General features: G+C 32.6%; 2 protein-coding genes and 2 long non-coding RNA genes across 8 annotated transcripts; 2 read left to right on the forward strand and 2 right to left on the reverse strand.

Moving 5' to 3' along the window:
- The first annotated feature begins 420 nt into the window (after positions 1-420).
- Positions 421-6,436, forward strand: LOC134282660 (putative tyrosine carboxypeptidase MATCAP2). Its single transcript, XM_062765063.1, has 4 exons — positions 421-1,027; positions 1,352-1,628; positions 2,027-2,332; positions 2,732-6,436. Exons 1-4 carry the CDS (start codon positions 509-511, stop codon positions 2,983-2,985), a joined length of 1,356 nt encoding a protein of 451 aa, XP_062621047.1. The 5' UTR covers positions 421-508; the 3' UTR covers positions 2,986-6,436.
- A 2,336-nt stretch (positions 6,437-8,772) lies between these two features.
- On the reverse strand, positions 8,773-13,165 carry LOC134282628 (peptide methionine sulfoxide reductase-like). Its single transcript, XM_062765025.1, has 5 exons — positions 13,084-13,165; positions 11,175-11,348; positions 10,579-10,830; positions 10,068-10,212; positions 8,773-9,610 (listed from the first exon to the last, which is right to left on the reverse strand). Coding segments are annotated over exons 2-5 (477 nt in total). The 5' UTR covers positions 11,177-11,348; positions 13,084-13,165; the 3' UTR covers positions 8,773-9,532.
- A 2,376-nt stretch (positions 13,166-15,541) lies between these two features.
- Positions 15,542-19,739, forward strand: LOC134282668 (uncharacterized). Of its 4 annotated transcripts, none has more exons than XR_009995334.1 (7): positions 15,542-15,655; positions 16,513-16,654; positions 17,179-17,319; positions 18,243-18,525; positions 18,714-18,832; positions 18,987-19,157; positions 19,429-19,739. It is a non-coding gene; the product is annotated as an uncharacterized LOC134282668 (long non-coding RNA). The 4 variants fall into 4 exon arrangements; XR_009995336.1 differs by lacking the exon at positions 15,542-15,655 and adding an exon at positions 16,265-16,329 and having other exon boundaries at positions 17,179-17,331; XR_009995333.1 differs by lacking the exon at positions 15,542-15,655 and adding an exon at positions 16,265-16,329.
- LOC134282667 (uncharacterized) lies at positions 18,616-22,109 on the reverse strand. 2 transcript variants are annotated; one of them, XR_009995331.1, is made up of 4 exons: positions 21,997-22,108; positions 20,001-20,078; positions 19,459-19,641; positions 18,616-19,221 (listed from the first exon to the last, which is right to left on the reverse strand). It is a non-coding gene; the product is annotated as an uncharacterized LOC134282667 (long non-coding RNA). The 2 variants fall into 2 exon arrangements; XR_009995332.1 differs by lacking the exon at positions 20,001-20,078 and having other exon boundaries at positions 21,997-22,109.
- Between the last annotated feature and the right edge of the window lie 645 nt (positions 22,110-22,754).

Consider the following 22,754-nt stretch of genomic DNA (forward strand, 5'->3'; position numbering starts at 1 on the left):
TGCAATTGAGGACAGAATTTGAATAAATTATCTTAAATCATTTTTTTTTTTTAAGATTTACCTGAATGGTTTTCAGAATAGATAGAAAATTAACAAGACGTAATACTTAAATGTATAAAGACAAAATGTCAGTGCATTGGTATCTATCAAGTTTTTTTTTACAAAAAGGGGATGGTGAGCATATATCCAATATAATATTCTCCTAAAACTATTTCTAACTGCAAAATTTGGAAATTATCTCTTCCTGCTAAAAGAACTTTTTAAGTAGAAATTTTCAGATATGTATTACTGTGAAATCAACAATCAATTTTTAATCAATCAACTTTTAATTAAGGCATGGTAAAATTGAAAACCATATGATATGAAGTTTGTTTTGTTGTATACAGAAAAAAATCTGTTTTAATATCTTTATATTTGTTATGTTTTAGGAGCAGCCACATTGAAAACTGCCTATTGATATAGAGAAGAAATTTAAGGACACCTTGAAATAAATGTCTATATTTTCATAATGCCTACCAAACTGGTCAAGGAAATTGCATCTTCAAATTCCTATGCTTCATTCTTTGCTCCTGTAAATAACCAGTATGACAAGGGCAGAAAGAAGAAAAGAAAGAAGAATGCCAAAAATCGAGCACAGCAAGTTACAGTCACCATCAAATCATTTGATCGGCCAAAATCTGACTTTGGATTCAAATCAGAAAGATCATTCTGCAGAACCAACACAAGTGACAGTCTTAACTCCACAAAACTCCCCTCTATATACAGTAGGTCCCCGCCCAGTCCTAGACTTTTGACCCCCTTAAATAGAACTCCCCCTGTTTTGTCAATGAACAATGTGCCCACTGCATGTGAACGAAGGAAGAAGTTACCACTTTTAGCTGCCATTAAACCAGACAATGAGAAAGCTGAGAAAGAAAGATTCATGCGTGCCAACTTTCTGTATAACCCGTATTTTATGTATAGATTTCCTGCTGAACCTGAAGTATTGGAAAAGTGTAGTCAGCCATCAGATCGTTTTATAAATGAGGTGTGTATGAGTGTTCAGCATTTTCATTCTGTGTGCAGGTGATTGCAATTATAAGATGCACATTTTTGAATCAGTAGATATGATGCAAAAAGGGGTAAACTTGCCAAATGTAAATTTTCTAATGATTGTAAATATTGATTTTGTTGAAATCTTGAAGAACAGTCAGTAAATTTGCTAAAAACATTTTCTATTAATATCCTTTCTTTAAGTAATATGGTACATGAAGTCACATTTGCTTATCAAGTTTGTGAAGTACGAGTAATATAACATAATAGTCCTCTTTGGTACGATAATTTATAATTCAAATGCAGGTTATTATTACAGGCTATATATATCATGGAAAATTCACTTGAAAAATATGGCACTTATGAAGAATTTGAAGCTCAGACAGGAGGACAGGTTATAGGAAGATCTCAGATCTTAGCTATCATCAAGCGATACTTAAAACGAGAGGAGCTAGAGGACGACATCCTCCTAAACTTAACGGACGAACTGCTGTCTCGAGGATCCATGACGCGGAACAAAGGAAAGCCCCAACTCAATGTTAGGACTGTGAACTTGAGAGAAATGTGGGTAGAGGGTTTATTGCGACATGAAATAGGTAAGTCAGGTGCTCACTTGTGTTTCTGATGTATAAACTTACTTCTTAGGTATGTGTATGCTATCTCTCAAGGGTCGCAAATTAGTTTAAATAGATCTAGTCTCCTTCGATGTCATCTTATATGTATGTTTTTCATGAAGAAGAAAATTGTCAATATCTACCCACATGTATACTGTAAAACATGGTTATACTGAACTGCCATTCTTATATATATCTGTTAGCTTCATAATATATTTAAAACCTACGAGTTGTGAAAATCACTTTGCTATAAGCATCAGTTCATTATAGGCATATTCACTACAAGCATGTTGTCTGTATATTGAATACAAAGCTTGAATCTTAAGTATATTAAATGTAAATTCATAAATTCAAATTAAATTTAATTGTTTATTATACAGGTACTCACCATCTAAGGAGCGTTAACAATAGATACCAGCCCTGGAGTAACTTCAAAGTTCGGAAGGATATGGGTCTGCGATCAATGAACCCCACAGAGGAGGGGCTAGCCTCCCTACACAGTGTTCTCTACCGCAAAGACCCCAGTCTGTGGCGGGCTGCTGTGTTGTATTATACAGTGTTTAAGGCCTCGCAAATGTCTCTAAAGGAATTGTTCAAAGACCTGGGTCAGTATGTTCAAGATCCAAATGTTCGCTGGGATTACTGCATCAGGGCCAAAAGAGGACAGACTGATACATCAAGACCAGGTATTTGATTTTGAACAACAAAATATTACAGTTCTGAAAATATCTTTTTCAAATTTACTTTAATTTTGCCTTTTTCACTCGTGGCGCAAGATTGCAAAATTTGAAACAAGATGAATTTAAGGAAGACAGCATTATTTCTTTAACACTACTGTCCTTGGGCAAATTTAAATTGGATCAAAATTGTTTAAAATTGTAAAGGTGTGAAATTAATGGGTGGGGATGACAAACATGTAACATATCCCTCAACCTCTTTACCATCACCAGAAATAGAGAAAGAGCATATCATAAATATATTTTAGACTAAAGAGGAACAATCCAAAGAGAGACTTAATCAATATTTAGAGTAAATCAAGATTGCCACATTAATAAAAATATTAAGTTATTATGGATTAATTTCAGGAGCTTTCTGCAAGGACCAAGTCTACCTTGATGGTGCACTTCAGATATTGAAGCACAGGAGACACATAGACTTTGAGATGCTGATCCGGATGGGGAAAGTCGCCTGGCAGGATATTGATATACTGAGACCTTATGCTGAGTTACATGACACCCAGATTCCGTTCTTCATGGAGGACATGACAACTTACAGGAAACATTTAGACAGGATAGCAGAAGCTAATGGTCTAACAGATGAAATCCTTACTGCTGTGTGATATAACAAAGTGGTTTGTCTCTCAAAGCTTATATATAGAGCTCAGACTTATGTGACATATTAGACGAAGACTCCATCAGCCTCTTTCAGAGAGGATTACTTTACAACTTTGAACTATTTTTAGTTGTTATAACCCCTGCAAATGGAGTTGTTGGGTTATACTGGAATCACCATGTCTGTCTGTCTGTAGGTATAGATAAACTACCAGAGCTTCTGCATTACATATATTGTTCTAGCAACAACTTTGAAATTGAAAAAAAAACAGTGGAAGCTTTTACTTAAGAGATTAAGATTGTCTGTGTCTCAAGGAATATTTGAACAAGGTCAAGGCCATAGTTTGGGAAACAAAGTTCCTGCTTTGACCATGAATTTATTGTGTTTAACAACCCTGTAACATGATCATTAAAACAAAATTAAGGTCACCAAGTTTGATTTGTAAAATTTTTGTGTAGGATAGGATTTTGATAATTACAAAATGTTATTAAGACAACATAAAGTATGAGAAATATCTTGCAAATATGAAATTCTACAAACAAAGTATTTTATTGGAGAACACTAGGTGATACTTGGCATACAGGTACATGATTATGACAGAAAAGGTATCTACATGTATCTCGTGATCCTATGCCATAGAGATGTGTACTTAAAACCAAGGTCAGCTGACTTAGAAGTTAATGTACATTTTGATGCTGGATGATGAATATCCATAACCAACACAACTGGTACTCTTATCAAATCACTACACTTAGATGGAAGAGTTCCTTTTTAAGCTTGTTTAAAGTGAACCTTTCTTTATTGCTTAATGCAAGGGTATAAGTCCCTTGGTTCAGTTCTAAATTTATTGTTTTTTTACAGAAAAAAATGTATAGATTTTGCTTGTCTTGTTGCTTTACAGTTATCAAAGTTAACATTTTGTTACTTTTTTACAACATTGTTAGAATTTTTGTAACTTTTTGCAAATGTTAAGTTTCACACTATGAGAATAGTTTAGTAGTATGTACACTGAAATTTATCAAGTGTTCAAAAATAACGAAATCCAAGTGCCATGGTTGATGTGATGATATAAATTCATACTCTTTGTGTTGAACACAAGTAAAGAAGTCACATTGCATTGTGGATGATGAATACAATTATTATTATGTTTATATATGTAGGCTATATTATAATATTCAATTTGTTTGTTTTTAGTTAAATCAATTGAATTCCTTGCTTTTATTGCACCATTGGAAACCCTTGGTTGATAAATTATATAACTGCAGGTGTGGTCTGAAAAATTGAGGTGGACCAAAAAAAAGTTTGACATCCCAACTTTTTTTTTCCAGATCAATGAGCTATGGATATGCAGCTACATTAGTTGATTATGCTGTGTTCTGTGGTTGTTGTTGGGGTTGGGGGGACCAATTCCTGTTTATTATTACAGTAACTTTTATGTTTTCATTTGAACACAGCATGTTACTTTCAACTTGAATTTTCATTGGAAACACAGCATATTGTGATTACATGTAATAGTGGGTTTTCAGTGATGTATTAATTTACATCACTGGGTGACAATCTGGATAAAACATTTGAGAAATAAAATTAGGATCTAGGTTCAAAATTCTTTTAAACGTCAATCATTAAAATTATATATTTGCGATTTTTTTTTACACAAACTTCATTATTTTTTTAAGTAATGTATAATCTTTTTTTCACACTGGTTGTGGAATTGTTTTGATTTATATATACATAATTTCCTCTTAATTTGTGTCAACTCTATGTATATAACTCAGCATTATATTTTCTATGGTTGTGAATTTGAATCTGTTCTTTGTAATTTTCTAGAAATCAGAGAAGGTTGTGACTATTTTGAGGTCTCATGTCTTGTGTTATATTGTACCTCCTCAATGTCTACATGCCTAGATAATACAGGGACATTCAAAGGATGAAACTCTGCCAATAAAGTCTACTGAGTGGTCACTGCAAGGTACAGAAAGGCGACTGAATGGAGAGATCTGCCATTCAGTTACATTTCAGTAAACTTTCAGTCACTTTTCAGTCAATGGCAGATTTTCACAATAAGATCAATGCATTGATTTACAAAATAATATGTACATGTACGTACATGTAGCATAATTTTTACTTTTGAGAATCAAGGAGGAATACATTTATCTTTACAAGTATGGTGATAATTCCAGATTTTGGGATCTAGCTAGAATTCTGTGTTCATGTAGTATATTCAATGTATCTTTAAAATTTTATTGATGTGACTGTCTCAATATTTTAGGTTTATAATGATTGTTTGATTTTTTTTTTCATGGGAATCTCTGCTTCTGCATGGGGAAAGTATTATTATAAAATCATTTGTTTTCATTATAAGCATGATAAGCATTAATATTTCTGGTAAATATGAATTAATTGGAGGACAGCGATTCTCATAAGTATTTTTAAATACTGAGGGCAAAAAGTTTTATGCATTTTTGGTAGATTTATCATATGAGTTTTAAACTTGATAGGATATCCAGTAGAATTTTTTTTTCTAGTAATAGAGACAAAAATAGATAGTATGATTAGTGTCCTTTTTTGCAGATATTTAGTATATATACTTGTGGTTCAAAATTTAACGTCATAGTTACATAGACATGTATGTACCATTTAATACAAATTTGATCAATTGCAGCTATTTAGATGTCAAAAATAACAGTACAAATTTTTATTGAAAGATACATATTAGTAAGCTGAAATTTTATTACTGATTGATTGTAATAAATAATATACCGGTATTCTGATCAATGCTCAAGTGACTAGATCGAAAATTACATGAATAACATAAGATTACATCAATAACATAAGATATGACATGCATGTTCAGTAATTTGATCTAATTTGCATAACATTTTAGAGTTACATTCCATATGCCAAACCTAGTTAAAGTTGCTGAGGACCATTTTGATATACTAATAAGCTTAGAGTTAAAATACCCAGTACATGTATTCTCTATTTCATTTTTCCATATTAAAGGAGGCCAAATTAAAGTTACTACTGACATATTTTTTGCCAGGTGCTGTAGATACCTAGTGCTGCTAAATAAATAGAGAGTGCCATTTGTAGCTTGACTGGTCTTGATTTAAAAGGGTTATTGATTTTACCAAGTTCTGTCTTTAAAAAAATGCACAAAACTAAGCTGAATTTGTTACCTTGGTAATCATTAAAAGAATATATTATTCTGGACTCAAAGTCTGTAAAAAATGTTTCTTTCAATACTGTTTAATTTTTAGCGGTAAATTTATTTAACATACATGTACTTGAACATTAAATACGTGAATTCAATGGTAACATTTATAAATGTAAACTACATGTATATCAATGTGTCTGATTATCATTCTAATAAGAAATTCTTGTCTTAATTGTTTCTCTTTGTTACTCAGGTTTATATAGAAACCCTGATTTATACAGTTAATAAAACTCTAATCTTGTTTTCTTAAACATTTTGTTTTTACATGTTTTACCTGGAACTATTATTATGAAGAAGGTGTTGATGTTAATTGTCAAGTGAACAATGCATAACTTACTGTAAAATCACATATTTTCTATGTATCAAATTTTCAAGGTTTGAGAAAGAAATCTTGGTTGGTGGGGATTTGATTTCAAGGTTGGACAAGTGTTGAGTAATAATGCATATGAAATTTACATTTCGGATCAGTTGACATGAAATCAAAGGTCTCTATATACCTCAGATATAACGAAAATTAAACCCATATGAAAATATTGATTTTACAGAAACCACTGCTCAGTGTGCCAGCCATTCAAGTTAACAAAATTCATGTAATAAATGAATTTAGTTTTTAGCTCACCTGAGCCGAAGGCTCAAGTGAGCTTTTCTGATCACATTTTGTCCGTCGTCCGTCCGTCTGTCTGTCTGTAAACTTTCCACATTTTCGACTTTTTCTCAAGAACCGCTGGGCCAATTTCAACCAAACTTGCCACAAAGCATCCTTGGGTGAAGGGGATTCAGGTTTGTTCAAATGAAGGGCCACGCCCTCATTAAAGGGGAGATAATTGGGAATTAATGAAAATCTGGTGGTATGTTTTAAAAATCTTCTTCTCAAGAACCACTGTGCCAGGAATGATGAAACTTATGGAGAAACATCCTCAGGTAGTGTAGCCACAAAGCATCCCAGGGCTGAAGGGGCCACAATTCAAAGTTTTACATAGAAATATATAGGAAAATTCTTTAAAAATCATCTTCTCAAGAATAACATAGCCTTAGTTGATCATATGTATATGGAAGCATCCTCAGGTAGTGTAGATTCAAGTTTGAAAATCCCCCAGGTTAGGGTGGTACCAAAATTTTACATAGAAATATATAGGAAAATTGTTTAAAAATCTTCTTCTCAAGAATAACAAAGCCATAATTGATCATATTTATTTGGAAGCATCCTCAGGTTGTATTGATTTAAGTTTGTTCAAATCATGACACCCGGAGGTAGGGCGAGGCCACAATGGCCGACCAAAGTTTTACAAAGAAATATATAGGAAAATTGTTTAAAAATCATCTTCTCAAGAATAACAAAGCCATAATTGATCATATTTATATGGAAGCATCCTCATGTAATGTAGATTCAAGTTTGTTCAAATCATGACCCCCAGGGCTAGGGCGGGGCCACAATGGCCGACCAAAGTTTCACATAGAAATATATAGGAAAATTCTTTAGAAATCATCTTCTCAAGAATAACATAGCCTTAATTGATCATATTTATATGAAAGCATCCTCAGGTAGTGTAGATTCAAGTTTGTTCAAATCATGACCCCCGGGGCAAGGGCGGGGCCACAATGGCCCACCAAAGTTTTACATAGAAATATATAAGAAAATTCTTTAAAAATCTTCTCCTCAAGAATAACAAAGCCTTAATTGATCATATTTATATGGAAGCTTTCTCAGGTAGTGTAGATTCAAGTTTGTACAAATCATGACCCCGGGGGTAGGGCAGGGCCACAATGACCCACCAAAGTTTTACATAGAAATATATAGGAAAATTCTTTGAAAATCATCTTCTCAAGAATAGAAAAGCCATGATTGGTCTAGGGACTACTTTTGGATTTAAACTATTCGATAATAAACCAATTTCTACTTTTTCCTAGCCACAGTGCTCAGATGAGCGATGTGGCCCATGGGCCTCTTGTTGTGCATTCAGGAGAACAAGAACTATGATGCTTCATGTTAGCTTATTTCATGAAATATGCCTCTACAAACATCAGAAGTGAGATAAGATGTCATGCAGGAGTAAATATCCTCTGTTGAAACTTGAAAGGTCACATCCACCATGTTCGCCTTGTCATGATGGGGCAATTGGGGAAAAATCTGTTCTTAAGTATGAGAATAGTGTTAATGTCAGCATTCAACTTACAGATAGACTGTATTTGCTGACAAGGTACATGTATTTGTATTCTAAGCTCACAAATCCATTGAAATAATACAAATCTGAAGCGCAGACATCAAAAGTGGGATCAGGTGCCAAGGAGAAGTAAGAATCCCCTACCAACTGATCATATTACAGTAAAACTCATTTAATATGCATGGATATTGCAAATTCATGGATATATCTTGGATCCCTAACCCTAACCCTGAGTTTTGCTGTATTTAATAAGATGTACTCGGAACAAATTCATACCTGGTATTTTTTAAGAAAATTGTGTAAAATCCATAAAATTTCAGGAAAAATTCACCATTGGTACTGGAGCATATATATTTGTATTGAGATACTCTGAATCAACTTCATGGCAGCATGAACAGAAAAAAAATTGTCCAGGTAAAGTGTAACAAATTTATTTCATAAAACAAAAAACATAACAATTCACAGTAAGCAATTATATAAATTTGTCATGTTTGTATGAAGGAATTCATTTCTTCAAAGTGTCAATCTCTTGAAAGTTTAAATATCTTTTTTATCAAGAGCATATCATTGGAAAGAGATGAATTTCTTTATTACAAGCATGATGAACAAAACAGAGTATTCTACACTATAAACAATGCATTGTGTCTATGTTAAAGAAAAAAACACTCATATCTTTACATCATCAATTTCTTGAAAGTTAAAAATAACTTGAATCAAGAATTATCATTAAAAAGATATAAAGACTTTTTTTAACTCAAACACAGGGAAATTTAGATTCTATCAATGAGATTTTCACAGGAACATATCACAAAATGGAATTCATAAGGAAATTTTCTTATAAAAACTAAACCGATTAATCATAAAATGAGAGTTAAAAAGTTACAGAGGACTAATTATAAATCACAAATCATACCCTTTGTCAGTTTTGAAAGTGAGGTAGTAAATGCTTATACCAAAAGAGGTCTGAAGAAGATCAGTGGAGAAAGAAATAAAGGAGAACGACTGGTCATTGTGACAGGTCCAGAGATGGACACAAGACAGACCAGCACTGAAGTCTCTTGTGATGGCCTTATTATTTTGCTGAACAGCAGGAAGAGGACTATAAGTAAGTAGTAAATGCCAAGGCTGGGTAAGGGCCTGTGGTCTTTGCATGGGCACTTGTTTGGTATTGCAGTTTAGAACCTGGACACCTTTTCCAGTTGTTGTTCTACATAGTCCAGTTGTTTTCTGGTCAGCTTCACACCCTCTGTGTCCTACAAATGTATATAAATTAATTAAACCTGTCAGTTAAGATCATCTGATTAGCACTGCACAGTAGAACAAGTGCAGTATGGAAGCCAACTGGACTGGAATATTGCCTCCTTATAACCAAGATTCCTTATGTAAGGAACATAGTCAATACTTTCGATGGGATTCATAAAAGTACCCTTATCATAAGTGTTCTCTTTATAACCCAGCTTTACTGTACTGGTATCAATGCTAAATCCAATGTCTCAAATGAGATTTGAACATAAGCGTTCTCATGTACACTGACTGGCTGTCTAACCAAATTAGCTATTGAGAGACTAGTGTATATTAACTGGTCTGTGAAACCAGAGTATCAAATCCCCTTCCAGATACAGTCCTCTGATAGTCACTTCAAACAAAAATTTTATTAAAAATTTTTGAAAATATTTTCAGAAAATGAGTTATTGTTTGCTCAAAATTTACCTTTAGGAAGTCTTCAAAGTTTCCATAACCACCAAGGTACCCATTAAATTTGCAGGCTAGGGGAGACAGAATCAGTTCTTCATCTGTCAAGTGCAGGCTATCTAAAATGTCTCTATGCTGTCTTAGAATGTACTTCTGGTGGTAGCTGTGAACAAGACAGAACAAGTGTGTACCACATCTTCTTTATATTCCTTAGGAATTTTTTTTTTTACTTTTGAGTAACATATTGGACATTTAACAAAGATATTCTCTCATTCATAATATTTTATTGCTTTGACATTGCAATGAACATTTTAGTTCAAGATCTAGATAGACCTCTGGTCACAATTACGTGAATTAAAATCTAATGCTTCTCCATGCACTTAACAGTTAAGGCCAAGAGGCATGACAAGGATTTTCAACCTTCTGAAACCTGTGACCTTGATCTTGCCAAAATTACCCATATTTAAGGTCAAGAAATATATCTTCTAGTCACAAGTCAAAAAAACATGAGATCAGAGAAAATGCTTACTTTTCTGCATTATAGAAAGGTCCAGCTTTAGCAATTTTTGTTACAATAGGGGACACATGGTCTTTCTGCTGTTCATCTCTAGTCTGCTCGGCTAACATTTTCTGCTTGGTGCTGTGATAAAAGATGGCAGACATATACTGGGTTCCACGCTGAGAGCAAGGATTGTGCCATTTCCAAAACTTATTTAAAAGTTCTTCATAGGAAACAACATCAGGGTCAAATTCCAGGTCCACAGTTTCTGTGTGATCTCCCCTATGGTAAAGTCACACAGAGATGTCATAAAATCACACTCACTATGAGGTGTCAATTCATTTAAGAATAAAATGCACAAACACACATGCACACATATTACATGTACAATGCAACTCTCCTAGTATTAAACCATACTATGACTTTGCCAGGTCACAATGAGATAATATTTTTTTAATATACTAAAACATATTAAATGTAATATCTATCTAAATGTGAAAGAATAGCCAATTTATTTGCAATTGAAAATTTTATAAAGAAATCTCAAAGAGAGTAGGAGTACAGAGTTATCTCTCTTATCAAAAAGTCAAAGAACCTTAAATATTAAACAAAAAGAAATTACATACATGGTGCGGTAGGTAGGATTTGGAGATGACCCTCCAGTGAACCCCACTCTAGTTCTAATGACACCAGGGACCACCCCAAACTGGGCCTCTGGAAACCAAAATCAGCTGAGGGCAAAAGTTGCCCGTGAAAGTCTCCCAACTTCTGATCCAGGCATAATTATACCTTCTTTCAATCTACATTATCAAGGATACAAAATTAAATGTTACTATTAATATTAAAAAGATATCAAATGTTGAATAGGTTTACATAAATTTGATTAGGGGTGGGTGCTAAACAGGGAAGGCAGAATAAAAAAAGAAAAAAAATAATGACTAAGAAAGATTCATGGATCCAGTAGTATTTGAAAGTAGATTAAAACAGATGTGTTTGTGAAACACTGATGCCCATATGGCAGTTAAAAGCCAAGGTAAAAGATTTTTAAATGTATGTCAAACTCCAAGGTCATGCATTCAAAAATGTTGTTCCCAAAAAAAGGTCTTGTCACAAGGAATACACATGTGAGATATAGTAAGGCAATTCCACGTTATTTTCTATGTTTAGCAACTTTTTCATTTTTTTTTTACACTCCATGATAGAAAAACAAACAACCAAAAGTCCTAAAACTTATTCTGATTGAAATCTTTGAATTCTGTCAATTTTCTACATATTTTTCTAGAATATGTCATACACAGTGAATTATAAGCATTTAATACTTTGATTTTGCAAAGGAATTTGAATCTAGAAGAAAGATAGATTAGCAAAATCAAATCCTTGAAATGGCATCATTTTTATGAGTCCTATAAAGTTTTGTGTTTTATTTTTTCATCTGTCTTTTTTTCCCAAATAGGTAGGTACTAGGTAGGTATCTGATAGATAGGTGGATGCTGAACAGAGAACAGAGGTCCATGGGCCATCTCACCGGAGTAACTTTTGCCATGCTGTTCACTACCAGATTTTCTCCATTGTAATACCTATTATGGCCCCACACTACCGTCTAGGTACCATTAATCTTGATCATTTGCCCTTGACATTAGAGTCTGACTTACTTTTTTAAGAATGGGGTCATGGTCAAGAGGTCAAATATCTGGTACCAAGAGAGGTCTTGTGACAAGGAAACACAAGTGAAATATGAAAGCCCTGGTAGCACCAATCATCTGGTCCAGTCCAAAGACTATTTCTACCTACGTAGCTATTAATAGCTACCTAGGTATTTAAAGCTACCCAAAGTAGCTATTTTTACCTACTTTCTGCTTTACTTGCATTTTGTGGCCAAATGCAGGAACGGCGCAACATGGTGAGCACAAAATTTCTTAATACAGTCACACTGATGATGGATATGACAGAAATTTAGCCAAAAAATGATTACTTCGTGTATTATCAATTTTGCATAGAAACTAATGTAAAATTGCCGATTCAGGAAGTAATCATTTTTTGGCCAAAATTTTGTCGTTTTCATCATTAGTGTGACTCTATCAAAAGATATGATATTCACCATGTTGCGCCGTTTGGTCTTTGTGCCGCAAAATGCAGAAATCATAAAAAGTAGGTAAAAATAGCTACTTTGGGTAGCTTTAAATACCTAGGTAGCTATTAATAGCTACGTAGGTAGAAATAGTCTTTGGACTGGACCTGATCATTCAAAGTTTATGGGCAAGGGTAATTTTTTAGCATATTAGAAGATTTAACAGACAGAGATCATAAACTATATTACAGGGTCTTTTAAAATAAACAATACTTTCGAACGGGATACATATCTAACATTATATATGGATGTTATATGATGCATGTCTGAGATCATCATGGTTCAAACGGATGCCAGCATTTATCTACAATTTCACTTCATTGACTTGTTTCTACCATTGGATTAAAAAACGGTTTCTTCACGTCGACGGAGTTTAATATCATCTTTATCTGTGCTGAAATGCTTACCTTTTTAACTGTCACTGTCAATTTTAAGCAAAACAAATTGAGCTGTTTTGTGAGGAATGTTTTGTAACAAGATAAAACGAAAGTACATTCGGAACCTGTACGAAATTTAGGGGACATACTAAAGACCTGATATACTAAAGACCTGATATTGACCTGATGGAATTTTTTTTTAATAATATTAGAAAATTATGAGTTGTTTATGATTTTTCAAAACTAATAATTGATTATTAACCATAATTCAATGATAAAATATACTTTATTTAATAAAACATGCATAATTTTATGAAATATTCGCTGAAAACGTTGACCTGATAAATTTCAATTGACCTGATAATTTTTGAATGACCTGATAATTTGTATTAACTTCATAAATATGCTTGAATTTATGTTATAATTGACCATATTTATTTTAATTACATTGTTTTACTTTAATATAAGTGTTTTATTTCAAATTATATAAAATATTGATGCAATTTTATGAAATATTCGCTGAAACGTTGACCTGATAATTTTCAATTGACCTGATAATTTTTGAATTACCTGATAATTTGTATTAACTTCATAAATATGCTTGAATTTATGTTATAATTGACCATATATATTTTAATTACATTGTTTTACTATGATATAAGTGTTTTATTTCAAATCATATAAACATTTGGTGCAGTTTTATGAAATATTCGCTGAAAACGTCGACCTGACATATTTTGAATGACCTGATTATTTTTATTAACCTGATAAATATGGTTAAATTTATGTTATAATTAACCATATATATAGTCCAACTGCATAGTTTTACTCTAATATAAGTGTTTTATATTAAATCATATAAATATTTGATACAATTTTATGAAATATTCGCAGAAAACGTTGACCTGATCAATTGACCTGATTATTTTTATTAACCTGATAAATATGGTTAAATTTATGTTATGATTGACAATATATAGTTCAACTGCATAGTTTTACTATAATATAAGTATGTTATTTTAAATCATATAAATATTAGATGCAAATCAAGAAAATGACATTATTTTTATATGACTTGATCATTATTACTAAAGACCTGATAATTCCAATGCACTTATATTATTGGACGACCTGATGATTTTAAAATGCCTGGTATATTTAATTTATTTTTTTCTCCTAGAATTAAGACATATCTAATTATTATCAAATATATGCCGATTATCACAAATTAGATGTTTTTTACGGCATGACCTGATATTTTTAATGAATGGCCTGATAATCGAGGATAATCTGTCGATAATTATTAAGATTTTATAAAAATCAAAGAAATATATAGAAAACTTCACAAATATTTTAATGATCACAAAGAATTTTTACTATCAGTGTTTATGGAATCAATTTTTTTTTCTTAATTAGAGAGAAACATTGTTTAATCTCTTAATAAATTTTCAATTGATTATACATTCCGGTGCTTATCAAAACATGTGGGGGCATTGTTAATTGTCAGAACACAGGTGTGTATATCTGATCACTGTATATACAAACCCTATCGATTAGGCGAATGTCAGACTGCTCGGCCCAACGACACCTCGGCCCAACGATACCTCGGCCCATTGACACCTCGGCTCCAACGGCTCGGCCCAAATTTGCAGACACCTCGGCTCACATAAAAGACACCTCGGCCCAAACAGAAAATCAAATATAATATTTTAGTTAAATATATTAATTTTTGATGCTGCTATATATCTATGAAATGCAAAAGAAAGTTAATTTGATACATTTGCAATCTTCCAAGACGCGTACTAGACGGCAAATTGACGGTAATTAAAGAAAGATAATCCATTAGTAACTTGATCATAAGTGCTAATCATTAAACAAACAAGAAGACACGGTGCATCCTTTTGGAGTCTCGAGCGCGTGTCATATGGGGTGGTGACTATGAGGAGTTAATTACGAGAAGCCATAATTGGGAGACTTACTCATGTTAATGAAAAATTTCTTTAAGAAACCCTTGTTAATATTTTATTAAATTGATTTGAAAAAAATAGGCCTATGAGTTTTTAAAATGAAACAGTAAAATATATATATATAATAAACAATTTAAATCAATAAATCTTGAAAACCAGGACATAAACTTCTGTGTAGACCTAATACATGTACCTCCCAATCAACAGATTGTAATTTGATGTTGTGCTGTGGTTTGTTAGAAAATACTGAAATATTGAAATTATCGTATATTTATAGTATACGTATAGTGATTAAATATACATAGTACATTACATTACCGTGGCATAGAAAGTAAAAAAAAATTAAACTAATTTAAACAAACTAATTTTAATTTTATTCCTAACGGGCCGAGCAGTCTTCGGTATGGGCCGAGGTGTCAATGATTTTGAGCCGACCTGTCAGGGCCGAGGTGTCAACCAGCACGGGCCGAGGTGTCGTTGGGCCGAGTAGTCTGTCTACCGATTAGGCAGTGTGTATACACAACAACAGTAGTCTGGTCCCCTTCCCACAATTCCGTTCGCGCACTCTCTACATTGAGGTCAGGCATCGGTTGATTCACTGTTAGACGTTGCGCAATTTCAAAATGGAGGACAAAGTAAGTAACCATCTCGAGAAATAATTGCTCATATCTATTTGTTTTACATCATGACAACTTATTTCATCAATGCTTACTGTTAACCAAAGTTGTTTTCTATTTATTTTTTTATTCATTTGATTTATTTTGCGTAAATTTACACTGTTATCACTGGTTTAAAAAATGTTTACATTTTAAGAACGTGGAGGTAGTCAAAATTGACCCCCAATATTTCCTTTGTCGTGGACCGACATCAAAATTTTATTGTCTAGTCTAATGTATATATGAATGATCTATGTTAGGATATACAATGTTTTATATGTCGCTCCTTATTTAATATAGTAAAAGCACCCCAGATTTTTTATCATAATTCTATCAACAATTAGCATGTGCTCTGGCCTACTATTGCATATATTTGACATAAAACAAAGGTTTAATGTTTCTATACTGTTTGTATTTTGCTGTCCATGCAATCATCATAAAAGCTGAAAAGGGGAAGGGATTAAAACCCCTGTGTATTTATTTTGTTTTATTATGATTCCCCTAGCTGGTACCTTAATTTCCTTCCACTTTACCCAGCATAATATTTACATGATAGCGTGAGTCTAATAGTAATATGTAATTTTCATGAAGGCTTGTGGAAGTGAATCCCACCACTATACAGATGTTTAGCAGTTAGAGGTGGTGCTACTTTGGTAGGTCACCACAATCTATTAATATCCTTGCATACATAATAATTTTTCATACATTGAACTGTAATGCCAACTTGTCAAGGCAATACATTTTGAAAAATGTACCAATCCTTTTTATGTTGTAACAGGTTCATTATAGCTTTCAGATAATCATAAATATCTCTATTTTGTATGTTTCTTTTTTAGGCTTTTCCATCGTTCATTGCATAAATTTCATAAAATTTACCAGGATACCGAAAACAAATTCCCTGTATTAAAGACATGATGGTCAGCCATATGAGAGCATGGAAGCCCAACAGGAACAACCCCTCAACAGCCCATTTATAAGGTGGTACAGTTTAAACTTGCAGAGTAATTTGTTTAAATTAATCTTGCACTCCTTAAAATGTTTGTCCTTTTCTCCAAGTCATTGCATGGTTGCAATCTTATTGCAAGTACAATTCAATGAACAGACAACAATGCAGATAAAACCGTGAAACAGATTTATCAGTTCAAATGATATGAGCTATGAGGAGAGTAAGTCAAATTAATTATAAATTATTTTACAAATTTACAAAAGGAATAATATGCAAATTAATATGGTGTATATCAGGACTCAAAAAGCAAGTCAAAGTTCATACAGTTAAACTTGTTAAATACAAATATGCCATGATGGATATTGTGAATTCACAGAATAGAGAAGTTATCTTGTATTCTCAGCAATATAAATTAAGCAAATTCCTTATATATAATGAATAAAATGGATGTAAGGAATTTTAAAAGGATATAGGATGTAATTTCTGTAAAACCGAGTTTTACTGTATTAGGTAATGCTCTTCGCTTTATGTTCAGTTCACTATATTCTGTTTATAGGTCTGAAGTGTACCAGTGTACCAGTTTCTCTTTGACCTGTGCCAACTCTGGTAACCCCGCCTTTGACAAGGACACATGTACTTGTCGCTGTCCGGAGGGTCTGGATCTCTCTACCGGATGTCCGACTCATTTTGATGGGGGGTATTTAACTTAGTACATATACAATGCTCTGTTTTCCTTTGGCTTTCAATAAGGTGTGGTGTTCTAGATGTTACATATTAAGCATCTGAAATTTACAAAGCTTTCATTCTCTGTTGAAATATATAGGGGAAAAAATTTGGGAGAATGTCAACGAGTGTAACAAATACTCAATAACAGCATCTCGCACGGCAAAGAGGTATGACTTAGGTCATTTCATTGTCGTCAACAAAAATTTTAAGTTCTGATGTTATTAATTTCTTAACAAATGAGAATCTATTTGCCATTTGGGATACTTTAACTACATGTAGTGTCGAGAATGCCACACTTTTCTGAAAGTCCGGTAATGATAGAAAATTGTACAAAAAATTTAAAAATGTTCTTTTATTTTCAAAAATTCCTTCATTATTTTACATCAATCTAATTAAAATTAGATGTTAGATCCGCTCGCATACTCGCTACACTAACATCTAACAACATCCCATTGAGGGTCACGTCAGAGGTCAATTTCGGAAAGGCTCTTGACTTATTCGCTTTAACAATATACGATGATTTTGCCAGCGACGATTTGATTGGTTGGCAGAATATGACCTCTGACGTGACCCTCAATGGGATGTTGTTAGATGTTAGTGTAGCGAGTATGCGAGCAGATCTAACATCTAATTTTAATTAGATTGTATTTTACATCAAATTGAATCTGCATACTCCGCATAAAAGTTTGGAGTGCCAAAAGACTAGCTCCATCATGACTTTTTTATGTTATTTCTCCAAGGCACGGTCAACTCAGGTCAAGGTCAAATAAGTCCTTACTTCAACCTAGCAAAACAGAGGCAAATGTAACAAATACATGTATATCTTATATAGATTAAAGAATAAGATGAATTAATTTCAGAAAAGCTTTTGGTACCTAATATTTATTTCTTCAGATCGAATGATTTCAACAAAATGGCCGTCTGACACCTTTACCAGATTAAGTACCTGGATACATGTAACTGGCTGTCCCAGTGGGTTTTTATGAAGGCAGTTTTACACATCATATTAAAGACACCAGGATGGACCACACAAGTTCCACATTTAATGCTGACATCAAGCCCACCTCTACATTTTAAAAATTTTTTGCTTAGAAGAAAACGGAAGAAAATAGAATTTCGCCAAGCTGGCCTGCAGGAAAATATTGTATCTACCGCCAAGGAGGGGTTTGTCCTATCGGTAAATAATGCAGAAATAGATTTACCACTATTTCTAATTTAATTTAATTTTCAAGCAAATGTAAACAAACAATCAAATTAAATCAAAAGCTGTGGATTCAATTTTTTTATTCACAAAATACTTAAAATTTGCTGTCACTGTACCAGAAATATGATCACTATAATTACTTTCGAACATTTATATCTTAGGCTTCAGTGGTGGATATATACAGTATGATGACACCATGAATCCATAGCATTCAGATATTCTCGGCATTCTTCAACTTAAAGGAGCTGTTTATCTTATTTCCGGACACCTCTGCTTGACAGTAAGTCGCAGGTTCTAATTTTTGCAAGGGTTTTAATTTCATAAAATAATTAAAAAGGAAAAAAATGGGGTAAATAATGACACGTTTTTTTTAATATTAGCCTTTTTATCAAGTCTGTTGTTTTAGTTTATAAAAATTGTCTTTGTATTTTAAGGAATGCAAAGTTTTGATGGCAATGCAGAGTCAAGATATTGTGACAAAGACATGCCAGCTTGAAGAAGACCATCCAGTGATCATGGTGTTCCACTCAATTTTTCAGAATTATGTGTCAGATTGAAATTCATCTTATGGTGCACAAAACAATCAGGATATTCTTCTGGATCTAGTAAGTGTTTGTAAATAGGAATGAAAAAGATTTTACTCTTCCCTTGTATACTTCAGATTGGAACCTGAAAATGAGAAATGACCATGTAAATGCATTTTTTAAATAGGTAAACGGTTCATGTTACTTGTACTTGTAATATGATAAGCATGATCTGAATTTTTATTATACCTTGAAATTTTACTTTACATACTGACAGACCTTCTTAAAGTATTTTCATACACTGAAATCTGTATGTCGGATTAAAATATGTTGAATCAATATTTTTTCTCAGGTCCAAAGTATTGACAGAACCAAAGAATACCTGATAGTCTGCAAATGGAGTGATCATTCTGATTGGATGAACCAGACAACACTGATTATCTCAAGAAATTTTAGGCTAGAGACTCCATCTTCATTCATAAATGATTGATGTTGACATTTTCTCACGGGCTTTTGTTTCATATCTTCTTTTTCATAACATGGACACCATGCAGCATCAGTTATCCTGTAGTGTCAAAGTGTTTTATGTTCAAAGTAATTGATTCTGAGACTTATTTAAAATCTGTTATTAAACAAGCTGTAATAAAATCATGATAGCAATAAGCACAGTATTATTTTCCTTTGCATAGCAGAAGTCTTAATTCATGGAAAAATAATGAGGATTTACTTTGTCTGTCTATTTTAAACAGGTAGAACTCTATTTTTCTATTAGCTGCAGAACTGTAGCTCTCTGAAAAAAATATTGGGGGCAAACCTGAGAGCTACAGTGCCACCTATTGAAAAAAAACTGTATATAGCGCACAAGAAATGTTTCCTGATTTATTTCTCCATGTTTTTAAACCGTCATCTCAAAATATTACTAACCATGTGTTCCTAACATATTCTTTCACTGTTTTCACAACAAAACATTCCTTATAATTGATGTTAGTAGCCCTCTTGGACCTGAAATTGAGATCATTGAAAATTTCGTCTATTCGCATGTGAGTTAAGGCTACAAATGGAAATTTCTATATGAAATATCTAATTAAATTCCATAATTGCTCTACATACCGTACAGAAAATGCTAAGACTTGTTTTCAAATACATTCGTGGTACCCAAGACATGCAGTAGCTAGTACACATTATGACGTCATACTATGACGTCATCGACCTGTACTACACAAGTTTAAAAGAAACATCAACAAAATCGCTTCGGCGCAAGGGCATACCTTACTTTGTTTTACAGAAACAAAGTATCAAAAGACGCAGGATATTCCAAGGATTTAAGATATTGCTGCACAAATGTCAGCAGTGCAATTGGTTACTTACTATTCGTGCAGTTTTAAGTTTTAACAGGGTAAAAATTCACTGTCCAGGGTAAGTTTCATAAAATTTTTATCAATTGAGAAAGTGCATAGGATTTGTGCAGCAATTTTATTAATTTTAAGAATATTCACCTTAATATTATACATTGTTTTTTTTAAATTAGATAGGATAGGCCCTTGCGCCGACTTGATTTTGTTTATATGATTTAATACCTTGAATTGGAGAGAACAATGACGTCATAATATGACGTCATAATGTGCACTTGCAATTATAAACTGTGGGTACTAAGTATGTATAAGAAAATCAATTTGAACCTTCTCTGTACCTAAAATATACAAATTATGAATTTTCATAAGCTTATTTGCATAAAAATATCCATATTTAGCCTTAACTCACTTGCGTTTATACTACCACTTTGGTTTGCAAAATATTTCGGTCTTGCAATGCTTCATGCAGTTGTAAACTACGAGAGTACTTGATACTAAGAGAAGTAGGGAAGAATTAATACAGAAGCAAGCACAAATTTTGTCCACAATAAATATACAGTTCTTTCAGTGGGTGGTACTGTAGCTCTCAGGTCTGTCAAAATATATTTTTAGAGAGTTACAGTTCTGCAGCTATTCATAATTCTTCTATGGAATCATCATTGTTTGAGGAAGGAGGACTAACATTTTTGGATTGAACATCAAGTGAATCAGCTACATTTTTATTTCCACAAATGCTTATTTGGATATTTTATAAGTCCACAGATTCATTTAATTATTGTTTGGTTAACCTTTATAAATTATGTCCTGTCCACAAAACAAAATTATATATTTATGTCTGTCCACAAAAACTGACCTCCACAGTCACATCAAAATAATTCCACAGCATTATACAATTTAAAAAAAAAAGATATAAAAATATCTAAGACAAATATAAATGTATGTGTATTAGGGAATCGTCAATAATTAGTAAAATATTTGGAAAAAATTTTCTTTGCTAAAAATCTAACTCAAGATTATAACATGAAAAAATTTGTTAGGTGTAACACCTTCAGAAGACAGTTTCTGACTGGATACTTTGGATAACAGTTTGAGACTGTGAGTGAGAATTGTTGTGATGTGTGTAAAAAGCAAAATACAAACAATATAGAAACATTAAACCTTTGTTTTATGTCAAATATATGCAATAGTAGGCCAGAGCACATGCTAATTGTTGATAGAATTATGATAAAAAATCTGGGGTGCTTTTACTATATTAAATAAGGAGCGACATATAAAACATTGTATATCCTAACATAGATCATTCATATATACATTAGACTAGACAACAAAATTTTGATGTCGGTCCACGACAAAGGAAATATTGGGGGTCAATTTTGACTACCTCCACGTTCTTAAAATGTAAACATTTTTTAAACCAGTGATAACAGTGTAAATTTACGCAAAATAAATCAAATGAGTAAAAAAATAAATAGAAAACAACTTTGGTTAACAGTAAGCATTGATGAAATAAGTTGTCATGATGTAAAACAAATAGATATGAGCAATTATTTCTCGAGATGGTTACTTACTTTGTCCTCCATTTTGAAATTGCGCAACGTCTAACAGTGAATCAACCGATGCCTGACCTCAATGTAGAGAGTGCGCGAACGGAATTGTGGGAAGGGGACCAGACTACAACAACAGGAGAAAAACCCTTTGACACTCTCGTCAAGATGGTGTCTTCTAGCTATTCCTACTTTTTAAAAATCTCAATTCCACCTATTCCCACTTGCAAATAAGAATAGATGTTTAGATTTACCTGTATTTTGTACATTTTAAGACAGAAAATAATGAATACATCTATGAGAAAATATGATTTATTTCAGAATTTTAAAATAATAAAAAGATATTACAAGAAAAAGCAACTTAATACCTAGATTTAAGAACATAGTTAATTATTTGTTTACCCAAAATTCCACCTATTCCCACATTAAATCTTACCTTTTTCTACATGATTTTCAAAAAAGTGGGAATAGGTAGACTGTCAAGATAGTATTAAATTTTTACTACCAAAGTAAGTATATTTAACAAATTCTGAACAAGACATAAAAAGATATCTTTATCAGTATTAATCTTTTACGATAATAAAATCCATATTTTGAGTTTCAAAAATTTTGTCAAATGACGGACTATATTTTCTGTACAGAAAGAAATAAAAAAATAAGAATAAGAGAAAAACAAACACAGAAAAACATGGAGAATTTATATGTTTTTATTTCTATCAGGTCAATGGAAAAATCAGGTCAAACGATTTTCCTAGTTTATGTCTCGTTACACATAATTATAC

Source organism: Saccostrea cucullata, unplaced genomic scaffold (genome assembly GCF_032062105.1).
Source record: "Saccostrea cucullata isolate Sc308-1 unplaced genomic scaffold, CSIRO_AGI_Scuc_v1 ctg183, whole genome shotgun sequence".
Taxonomy (NCBI): Eukaryota; Metazoa; Mollusca; class Bivalvia; order Ostreida; family Ostreidae; genus Saccostrea; species Saccostrea cuccullata.

What these genes read in the sequence shown, in the direction of transcription:
- LOC134282628 (XM_062765025.1), bottom strand. An exon ending in CCTTTCTATAATGCAGAAAA is followed by an intron (nt 10,213 to 10,578) that starts GTAAGCATTTTC and finishes TCTTGTTCACAG; the next exon opens with CTACCACCAGAAGTACATTC. An exon ending in ACTTTGAAGACTTCCTAAAG is followed by an intron (nt 9,611 to 10,067) that starts GTAAATTTTGAG and finishes ATACATTTGTAG; the next exon opens with GACACAGAGGGTGTGAAGCT.
- LOC134282660 (XM_062765063.1), top strand. Translation starts at nt 509, where the DNA reads ATGCCTACCAAACTGGTCAAGGAAATTGCATCTTCAAATTCCTATGCT. An exon ending in CAGATCGTTTTATAAATGAG is followed by an intron (nt 1,028 to 1,351) that starts GTGTGTATGAGT and finishes TTATTATTACAG; the next exon opens with GCTATATATATCATGGAAAA. An exon ending in GACTGATACATCAAGACCAG is followed by an intron (nt 2,333 to 2,731) that starts GTATTTGATTTT and finishes GATTAATTTCAG; the next exon opens with GAGCTTTCTGCAAGGACCAA.